This window comes from Hyalella azteca, unplaced genomic scaffold (assembly GCF_000764305.2).
Source record: "Hyalella azteca isolate HAZT.00-mixed unplaced genomic scaffold, Hazt_2.0.2 contig5407, whole genome shotgun sequence".
Classification (NCBI taxonomy): Eukaryota; Metazoa; Arthropoda; class Malacostraca; order Amphipoda; family Hyalellidae; genus Hyalella; species Hyalella azteca.
In genome coordinates this window covers 480,712-492,010 of record NW_025935599.1, presented here as the reverse complement: position 1 = coordinate 492,010, position 11,299 = coordinate 480,712, and the positions used below count along the sequence as shown (strand labels likewise).

At 41.7% G+C, this 11,299-nt stretch overlaps 1 protein-coding gene across 1 annotated transcript in view; it reads right to left on the bottom strand.

Moving 5' to 3' along the window:
- The window catches only part of LOC108682451 (rhophilin-2), a 31,657-nt gene extending 23,425 nt beyond the window's left edge, over positions 1 to 8,232 (bottom strand). Inside the window, exon 1 of the mRNA XM_018171617.2 lies at positions 6,770 to 8,232. Within this exon, the coding sequence (XP_018027106.1) occupies positions 6,770 to 8,050 (1,281 nt within the window). The 5' untranslated portion in view covers positions 8,051 to 8,232. The remainder of the gene's footprint in view (positions 1 to 6,769) is intronic.
- Between the last annotated feature and the right edge of the window lie 3,067 nt (positions 8,233 to 11,299).

Here is an 11,299-nt window from a genome sequence, read left to right as displayed (position 1 = left end):
TGAATCTTTTATTATTTAGAGCGCAGTTTCATACTTGAATCTTTTATTATTTAGAGCGCAGTTTCATACTTGAATCTTTTATTATTTAGAGCGCAGTTTCATACTTGAATCTTTTATTATTTAGAGCGCAGTTTCATACTTGAATCTTTTATTATTTAGAGCGCAGTTTCATACCTGAATCTTTTATTATTTAGAGCGCTGTTTCATCCTTGAAGCATTTATTATTTAGAGCGCAGTTTCATCCTTGAATCTTTCATTATTTAGAGCGCATTTTCATACTTGAATCTTCTATTATTTAGAGCGCAGTTTCATACTTGAATCTTTTATTATTTAGAGCGCAGTTTCATATTTGAATCTTTTATTACTTAGAGCGCAGTTTCATACTTGAATATTTTATTACTTAGAGCACAGTTTCATACTTGAATCTTCTATTATTTAGAGCGCAGTTTCATACTTGAATCTTCTATTATTTAGAGCGCTGTTTCATCCTTGAAGCATTTATTATTTAGAGCGCAGTTTCATCCTTGAATCTTTCATTATTTAGAGCGCAGTTTCATACATGACTCTTTTATTATTTAGAGCGCAGTTTCATACTTGAAACTTTTATTATTTAGAGCGAAGTTTCAAAGAGTGAAGCAAGAACCACATATTATTAAAAGGACCAGATCTTACGTCCAGAAATTCTCAAGGGGGTAAATATAGTTCGAGAGTCGCGGCAACGTATGCAGGAGCACACACGGGCGGCGTGCAACTGCATGAACCTGACCATTGAGCTGACCATCGTGACCTGAACCATTGAGCTGACCATCGTGACCATTGAGCTGACCATCGTGACCTGACCATTGAGCTGACCATCGTGACCTGACCACCACTGAGCTGACCATCTTTATCCATCACGCACATCATGTCACACGGCTTTATCCATCACGCACATCATGTCACACGGCTTTATCCATCACGCACATCATGTCACACGACTTTATCCATCACGCACATCATGTCACATGTCTTTATCCATCACGCACATCATGTCACACGACTTTATCCACCACACTGCACAGTGAAATGGTATTTCATTGTGGTGGTGAGCGGGAGGTCGAGCGGGGGCCATTGTGCTACGGAGTAATCAGCTGTGACACTGATAATGTGACAGTCCTTTATCCACAGATTGTTCTTCCTATAGCAAGGTTGTGACGCACTGCTGCTAACGTACGATGTTAACGCATAAACGAGGTAATTGCCTCAAACGTTGGTAATTAGGTGGTCTCCGACGACTATGTTGAAGCAGACAACCATTTATTTCCAGTTCATCCAACACACAAGGCATGTGGATGTTTGGCGTATTTACATTAGAGGATGTTTGGCGTATTTAGATGAGAGGATGTTTGACGTATTTATTTACCTCAATAGCTGCAAACCGTCCCGTGCAGGGATGCTATACGACGGTGACACTGACGAGGTCTGTACGTGGTCAGTATGCGCATGCTGAGCAACTGTGCCTTACTGACGAGGGCTGTACAGTGTACAGGTGTAGGATGTGTTGGGTAACAAATATGATGGTCGTCTGGACAAAAAATGTACCTGCAAGGCAGGTGTTCGAAGTGTTATTATGCGTGAGACGGGCAGCTGTGACTCACTGCATGCATTTCTTTGTTCAACGCGTTTCAAGTAGCGCAAGCAGAGCAATAATTACGTCTCCCTAGCCGGTCTCCAACGCTGGATGCGACAGAATCTGCCGACACTACAAGCAGGAGACGAGCTCAGACCGAGATGCATGGCTTGCGCATACTAGTCCGGTCATTAATTCTGTGTAAAATCCTAGAAAAAATTGCAACAGAATTTCTTTTTGTGGGGATATTATCGTATCGTATTTTGTGGGGATATGCGTATGTCGCAGACATCTTCGTTGAACTCATAGGCTGCTAATGCTCACCGCTCAAGTGACCAGGCATTCCGAGCCCCGAATAACGTGACACACAATGTGCGCTGAAAGTGTGCTTCAAGTGAGACCAAAAACATAAACTTTAATGCACGATATGAGGCTTGAGGGGAGAGCTGCGATGAACACTTGCGCTGCGGAACAAGTGTGCGGTGGCGTGCGTCATACCTGCAGACAAGTGGACAACTGCAGACCACTGCCTGCAGGCAGGCGGACGAGTACAGACCGCTGCCTGCAGACAGGTGGACGAGTACAGACCGCTGCTTGCAGACATGTGGACGAGTACAGACCGCTGCCTGCAGACAGGTGGACGAGTACAGACCGCTGTTTGCAGACAGGTGGACGAGTACAGACCACTGCCTGCATTACACGGACCTAACCATCGTGGAGGGTGTGGGTATGAAGGCCATGAGTAACATGTGGCAGGACCTAACCATCGTGGAGGGTTTGGGTATGAAGGCCATGAGTAACGTGTGGCAGGACCTAACCATCGTGGAGGGTGTGGGTATGAAGGCTATGAGTAACGTGTGGCAGGACCTAACCATCGCGCTGGGATTTGAAGGTCGCGAGTCGCCGGTTTGACGCAACGCGTGTGGTGACATCACTACGCCTTATAGCCGCAAGGTCTTCTTCAGTTCAGAGGTCGTTCATGCCCGCATAACGCGACTATAAACGTCAATGCGGTCACAAATGAACGCAGAAAAGTCGTGGGAGGCCATAGTTGTACCAGCACGGCACTATAAACCAGAGGTGGGCAGTAGCGCGCTACATGTAGCGGTAGCGGTAGCGGCACTGCTTTTAAAGCAATGTAGCGGTAGCGGTAGCGCCCGCTACATTTCAAATTAGCGCTGCCCAGCTCTACAATAAACTCAATTGGCCGCATTGGCTGCAATTTTCTGCTTCGTACCGAGCGTTTCGTCTTGATGATGATGCGACTTGATGTGACAAAACTCAAAAATTAGAGAAAGCGCTCTCGAGCTATGCCCTTCTAATTGCCGTCTTAAGCGACCGTTATTGAATCAATATAGATAGCAGGTTGATGGAGAACTATCCACACTATATTAAGATGAATTTCAATTTCATAATTTTACACTTGAAAATTAGCACAACTGCATGCCATAATTGGATTTTTATACCATAACTGAGTTCTCTCACTGACCGTCTCCAGGAGATGAGCGATGCTGCTCGAGTGATGGATGGCAGCGCCGTCCACTGCATTGATAATCAGAGCTCGATTGCGTCAACGAGACACAAGACAAGAAGAAGTCGCAGGTCCTAACATGAGGCTGACAGTAGAAAAAGAAAAATCACAACCAGCACAGCTATTATGGAAGGAATAAGTCGTTCTTAACACAGGACTGACAGTAGAAAGAAAGATCACCACCAACACAGTTATGATGGAAGGAATAAGTCGTTCTTAACACGGGCTTGACAGTAGAAAGAAAGATCACCACCAACACAGTTATGATGGCAGTAATAAGTCGTTTTAAACACCGGACTGACAGTAGTAGCAAATCCATCAGCACAGTTATGAAATAATGAAGTATTAATTAGAACGAGATTTACAGAAGGAAGAAAGGATACATAATAATTAAAATATAATCAATGGGAAAGAGTAACAAGATGCTGTCGTAATCGAGATATTGATAAGAGAAAGAATTGCAGACTAAAATGAAAAGGCAGGAGAAACGAAGATCGATGTCACATTTAACACGATAATGTTAGAAGATGAGAAGAAGAACAACACAATAAAGCAGGCTAGAAAATACAGCAAAGGCCAATATGAAGCGTCAATACGATGTGCAATCCTGAAGGCCCCCAAGGACGAATGTGGTGAATTAAAAGTGTGCAGCGGAGGCCGCAGCAAACATGAGGAGATTACAAAAAGCAGCTGGCCTTCCGTCGCTCCACATGAGTAGCGGCTGGAGAAAGGCGTTCATCAATGGCAGTCTCGGAGTGTTCACTGAATGCACAAGCGTTAACGACGCTGACCATTCAGTTTATGCAATCAAATACTGTGCGGAATACGCTCACAGCTTCAACGGCTCAATTGCTAAATGTTAATTTGTCTTGAAAACAGCAGGCAAGGAAGACGAATAAAATGAACGATTTACTGCGACTCTGCGTATAATCACATCACAAACACCATACGTGAAGTGACCCTATGGCCAGCATAGGAAAAAAACACGTGCCAACAGTCACTAATAACGTCACTCGAACTGCCTGTCTGTATACATTAACAACATAAATGCAATTTGCATAAATTAAGTGATGCAGTCGCCTCGTAGCGAGATCTGCGTGCAAACGCCTAATCTCGGTCACCAGATCGCGGTGCGGATGAACTCAACTTGTCAACGGCACGCGGCGCTGAGGAGGCGCCGCCACGAGGCGACGTCACCGGAGTCACACCGGAGCCTGGACGCGTCTAGTGACAGGGGCGCTGCGTTAGGCCAACGCTGCCTTCTACGGGCGCTGTGTTGTAGGGCCAATGCTGCCTTCTACGGGCGCTGTGTTGTACGGGCGCTGTGTTATTCACGTCGTGCAGATGCGTGCGTCGTGCAGATTCGTTACTTTAACTCGTTTGGAACGAGTTGAAACGATTCACAATACACCATAAACCTTTTATTTATTCATATATATTACAAGGAAAAAAAATCCACAAATAACTAATCATTCTCGTTATCAGTTGCTGCAAATCTCGAGATATAAGAAGACTGTCCAGCGTACGTCGAGTAGCAATACTTCCGGCTTCAGGTGTAACAAGGATTAGCCTATTGCATACCTGGAGCGTGACGCAGTATGAGGTCGGCTTCAATATTGAACTGAGGAGCGAGACAGACCTTGGCATACCTGGCCATGACGTTATCGATGATAAGACTATAGCTTATCAGTGGACCCACAACATAGTTCACGTACATCCTAGTTCGAACACGTGCTTACTTTGTGCACTCATCTGCAATGTCATAATGAAAAGTAGCTTAGACATAAAATACCTCTTCCCAACAATAATCGTGACCCATGTCGGCATTTTAAACTAGTCAAAATAATTCATCTTAGGACTGAAAACATCAAACATTAAAAAAATTCTGCCCATCGCATTCCTCAACGCTGTCGTAAATTTCACGCATGTTGTCGGTCTATTGCCGTTGGGCAACTTAACTCATAAAAAATTCATTGTAATGTCGACTTTTCCTTGAAGATTACAGGAGTCAGTTTCATATCAGGAAAAGTATAGACGGCCGTAGTGCGACACAAAATTAAAAACGTGTGGAGTGTTGAGTACGGCATTCAATATTATCATTACAGCTCTCTTCTACCTGAGCGGAAGCTCAATTTAGTTAGAGTAACGACTTCTAGGCGACATCATCACTGAAGTAAGCTGACAAATATCACTGAAGGATTTAACACGCTACACTCAGAGACAGCAGCCACGCTACACTCAGAGACGGCAGCCACGCTACACTCAGAGACGGCAGCGACGCTACACTCAGAGACATCAGCCACGCTACACTCAGAGACTACTCAGAGACGGCAGCCACGCTACACTCAGAGACGGCAGCCACGCTACACTCAGAGACGGCAGCGACGCTACACTCAGAGACGGCAGCCACGCTATATACACTCAGAGACAGAGGCCAAATGGTTCGGTTAAGTTAAAACGCGCAAAACCTCCAGCAGAACCATCTTGCATGGCGAATTTAATTTTCTACATGTGGGTAGCAGAAATATGTTTGAAACATGTAACCGCATTTGGCAGCCAGAAGGTGGAGTTTATTAATTTTATACCGAAGATGATTAGAACATATCTCCAAAATACGTTATAGTGACGTATGTGACATTGCTGTTTACTGGAAAAGCTGACGTGTTCGACGGATAGCAACTTGAGCTCGTATTGCAAACATTCACAGCTATGTCCCAATATGTTCAAACTTCAATCAGCGTTTCCTTGTGTCTTCACAAGTCTTAATCCATTGCTATAGGGATTGTCCTGTAATTAATCAAGATAACTGTGCCTTATCAAAGTGAACGTAATCAATTTTAATTGATTTATCACTTTACTGTTGACTTTATTACTTACTTTAAGCTCGTAACTTGCAATGTGCAGAAAGTTCTTTCGGTTCTAACCGCGTGGTTCTTAAACGATTTATAATATTTCCTTTGGAAATTAATATATAATCCAGCAATTGAAATGGAAAAATCGAAGCCACCTAACTAAGGGTGATGATCGAAGTCTCATGGCATAGCAAATTTGCATTACATGAGAGCAGAGCAATCAATGTGAACAACATCTTAATTCTAACCCAAAAACAACAAGGGGCAAGAGTGGAAAGAGATCACCTGTGAAGCACATCTCTCTGCGATATGTTCCTTGAACCTGCTTTGTTAATCCATGCATTTTTTGATAGCTAAGAAATGTGATGGAATGTAGAGAATTTATAACGAATTTCGTAATAATTTGTGTTTATAAGTGAAACCATTCAAATTTAAAACCAAATAAATATATTGAATATTTTGAAAAAATAACATTTAAAATAGTTAATAATTGACTTTTCGCAATCTTTAAAATTTTCAAACCTATTAATTGCGTGCACCCTTAAGCGATCATTGATCTACAGAACTGTCATCAAGTGGTAACAACTGGAAACAACAAACATCAATTGAAATTTACTGCAATAGTCATAAATTGGCAACAACTGGAACCGGTCATCTTCAATTGATAGCAACTGACAGCTATAATGATGCAACTGGAAACAAAATCATCAATTGGTACCAACAGAAGACATGTAGAATCATGATATCAACTGACTAGGTAAATGTTAACGTTCTTACCTGCCTTATCCTCCGCAGAGAAAAGTAGTTTTGCTGACCAGCGGCTGTGCTGCGCGTCAAAGGTAGCGTTCCTGATAAAAACCTATCCTTGCCACTTAGTTCTCTTCCATCGTTTTCCTCTCTTAAATCACTTGCTTCATTACCATCACTTCCTTCTCTTCCATCACTCAAACCAAACTCGTCTCTCACACTGACCCCCTCCGCGGTGCTCTGGCTCTTGTTTGATGCAAACTTCTTCCTCAAGCTAAGGAGCAAATTGCTTTTGTTGAATTTGGGCGCATCATGTGGAGTTTGTTCGTTGGCGATAAATGGAACGGCTCCCTCAACATCAGTTTGAATCGACAGAACATTGTTATTGACGGAAATTATGCTCGTTTCACTCGTCGAGGCGTCAGGAGTGTTCACTGGGATCCCGCTGGAGCTACCAAGAGACATATTACGAGCGCTTTCAACACCAACAGAGTTGTTGGTGTCTGTTAAGTGGTTGTTGTTAGTGACTGAAATTTTACTAACGCTATCAACACCAGCAGAGTTGCTGCTCTCAGTTGAGTGGTTTGTGGTACTGACTGATATTTTACTAACGCTAACAACATCAGCAGAGTTGCTGGTGTCTGTTAAGTGGTTGTTGTTAGTGACTGCCATTTTACTAACGCTAACATCAGTAGAGTTGCTGCTGTCTGTAGAGTGATTGGTTTTGGTAACTGACATTTTGCTGAGGTATTTAACACCAGCAGAGTTTCTGTTGTCTGTTGGACGGTTGGTGTTATTGAGTGACATTCTACCAACAGAATTAACAATAGCAGAGATTTCCCTGGTAGGCCTTATTTTATAGTCAACATCTGCAGATTTGTCGCTCACGGAGCTTGTTTTAATGTCAACACCAGCAGACTTCTCACCTGTAGGCCTTACTTTGACGTCAACACCAGTAAATTTGTTACTAGTAGGCCTTGTTTTAACGTCAACAGCAGCTGAGTTGTCGCTGGTAGTCATTGTTTTGACATCAGTACCTGAGAAATGGTAGCTGATAGGCCTTGTTTTGACCGCAACACCAGCAGATTTGTCACTGGTATGCCTTTTTTTGACGTCCACACCATCAAAATGGCTGCTCGTAGGCCTTATTTTACTGCCAACAACCGCTGAGTTATCGCTGGTGGGCCTTTTTTTGACGTCCACATGAGCAGAGTTGTTGCTGGTAGTCGTCATGTAAATATTTCTAAGGCTGGCCACGCTCACATTATATCCTGCTGTGGTGGCAACGACTCCACCTCCATACTCGGCCATCTTTTTCGCAAAGGAAAGTCACTTCTTATTGGATCCCGGAGTCTACTTTGAACAAACTTGGCGATAACTTATTATCTTTAATTTCACTGGATATCACAAAACATAAAGATAATTTTTCACTTACACAACCTAAAAACTCATAAAAAAAGTCAGCTCGACCCACTGAAGAGTCTAGTAGATCTGCATATAGAAGCGATAAGATTACGTCAAGCGGGTAGCTTATTACTGCTTATTGCTTATGAAACATTATTGCTGCCGCAGCTGATTTATGGTGGAGCATATTGCTGCTGCAAGCCTTTTACTGATGTAGGTACCATATTGCAGCAGCAGCTTGCCAAATTGGCCTGCCCTCTACCCTGTACCGGCCCTCACAGGATTGCCGTTAGTGGTATAGAAATCCATTCGGCAATTTTAGGAGTTTTGAGGTAGATTATAGCACGAAAACCGCACCGCTATAATACCGATGTTGCGTCAACAATGGAGTCAAAGTCAAGCAGCAAGTGAAACTGAAATCGCAAGTTAACTGAAGTCTAATCATCTACCTATTAATATCTGAGGGACTGGCACATACATTATCGATTAAAAATCGGTAAATGTGAGATGCGAATGGACGTTAAAGAAATCAAGAATTTCCTCGCAGTGTTCATAAGCTCACATACGACCGAAAAACTTCCGCAGCGTAAGCTAATTGGCAGGTTCGTTTGTCCCGAGGTGGTGGTGGTCTGATAGCTACACCCTCCAGCAATGATATAAGTAAATCATCTCTACAGCACCATCTGGGACCATACTTTCAAAACTCGCTAAGTGAACGTAAGTACTTACGCTCTATTTTCTTGTCTATGATTGGTGGTTTTTGTTTGAAAGGCCGTCAATGATTGGCTGATGAACTTACGATCTCTTAACTTTTTTTGGAAGTATAGGCCCTGGGCCTATACTTTCAAAAAAATATAAGAGATCGTAAGTTCATCAACCAATCATTGACGGCCTTTCAAACAAAAACCACCAATCATAGACAAGAAAATAGAGCGTAAGTACTTACGTTCACTTAGCGAGTCAGCTGGGCCGACACGCCAGGTCGTAAGCTGCTCCTAATTTGTTTACAAGCAATCCGAGGGACCGGCTGCGGTCCGCGAGACGTACGGCAAACCTACGCAGGGTCGCGCTTCGGTCTTCTTACCTATAGGAGAGCTGGAGGCCTGAGTGTGGCTAAGAAGTAGTCTATGAGACTAAATTATGCGCATTGACATCACACTAATAAGGAAACAGAATAATAGGAGGAGGAATGGATTTCATCGATTAACGTGAAATTACGAATATTATGATATGTATACATATTATACACATAATTTTGTTCACATTAGGAGGTCCTCATTTTGTTTTAATACATGTAGAAGCGCAATCGCAGTTTCATTTCAACCAATTCATGTTAGCTCAATATTCTGGAAATATTTAGATGTTCTAACCTTGTGACATGTATTACTCTAATACTACAAAGAGCATTTCGTACCTTTATTTTATCGCATTAATGAAAATTTGGCTAGATGAGAAGTGATTCGTGTGTCATTACAGGAGCAGCATCCTTATCATAGGTGGCCGGTATCCAAGATACTCCACTCGCTCCAAGTTTGTATAGGAACCCTGAGCAGCGATCGCTCAAAAGTGGTCGATATGAAAGCTTGTAATTAAACACCGTAACCCTAAGGCAGCTTTGATATGGACGTGATGTGAACTTATGGGATTGGAACATGGGCATCAAACACTAATAACACCTGCTTTTGATTATAGGTTAAGCACAAAAACATTAAAGTTATCTATAAGATTTGTTGGATTTAGAAATGTGCTAACAGCTAGGTACCTTATAACGAGGCACTCAGCTCAGCTGAGCTACAATGCTCAGTAAATGCAGTGTTTTGAAATTTCGTCCATGTGTCATTTTTTAAACAGCTTGCATGAGGCATTTCTCGCAATATCGTTTATGTGTGGGGATTCACTGTACCATGAAAAAGGTGATGATGGATGGGTCTTTTCATAGTAATACTCATCATACACCTGAATCTGAAACATCGCTCACGCGACTTTTTATGAATAAATAAGATTTCATGAGACTTTTTTCAAACATCGTTCATGCGACTTTTTTCAAAAATATTGTTCATGTGTATCTTACCTAAACATTTTGCAATTATGACATTTTTTCAATATTGTTCATGTGCCAAGCTTTGTTGAATTTGTTGAATATACTTTGTTGAATTTTTAAAGTATCGATACTTTGGAGGATTTTCTAAATTAAATAATCAAAATATTGAACGAGTTTAAACTGACGAAAAGTTTAACGATTAATTAGACCAATGTTTAATTTAACAATTAGATCAATGTTTAATTTACCAACGTTTGCAGGGCAACAAATTCTTTACAAATTTGAAGTAGTATTTCAGCTGACTCGTGAAAACCCAAGCAGGTCTTCGGACAAAACTGAACAAAAATTGATTGTTACTCAAACGATGTACGGATGTAGTGCCGTTTACATGTTTCTGCTCGTCCTTTACGTAGTTAGGCTAATATTCTACTACTCACTAAAATTAGGCCTAACCATCATAACAATTGAATTTTCAAAATAATGCAAATATTCACAAAAATCATTTCTGCCTATAAAAATATTATGTTTCCCATCGACTACTTAGACACTTCAACGGAGGTGCAAAAAGCAGGTATTGATCACAACCTATCCGAAGCACTGTCACACAACCACCTCTTTCAGTTGCCTGGACGTCACTGACTCGCTGGCCCTCGTGGAGTCGTGGTCTAGGTCTTCTCTTCTGACTCGTCTTCCAATAAATCCAATATGACAAAGTAAAGTGACTGCTCAACTGACTGAGTTCTATTTGAGTTTACGAAAATATTTTAGGGTTTTTTCTATGAGTTTCCTAAAATATCCTAGATGCGGTATCAATTCTCGGTTCATTGAAGAATGCTAATTATGTATTGCTATTGCTAATTGCCGTCCAATCATGTCTCACACGAAAACGGTCATTTTTATGATAATAAATCATCAACAGATAGAATGAATTTACAAAGTATAGCCAAAATTCAAACAAAATCCTGAAAAGAGCAGGTTAAATTTTCAATCAGAATTGTGGATTCGTGAAGGGATGTGTAATTAATTAGAAGGCATAAATGGAACAGAACCACTGCCTACAATAACATTTACGTAAACCAAAAGTTCATACTGAAATTTATGCCTGTGGATCAAAT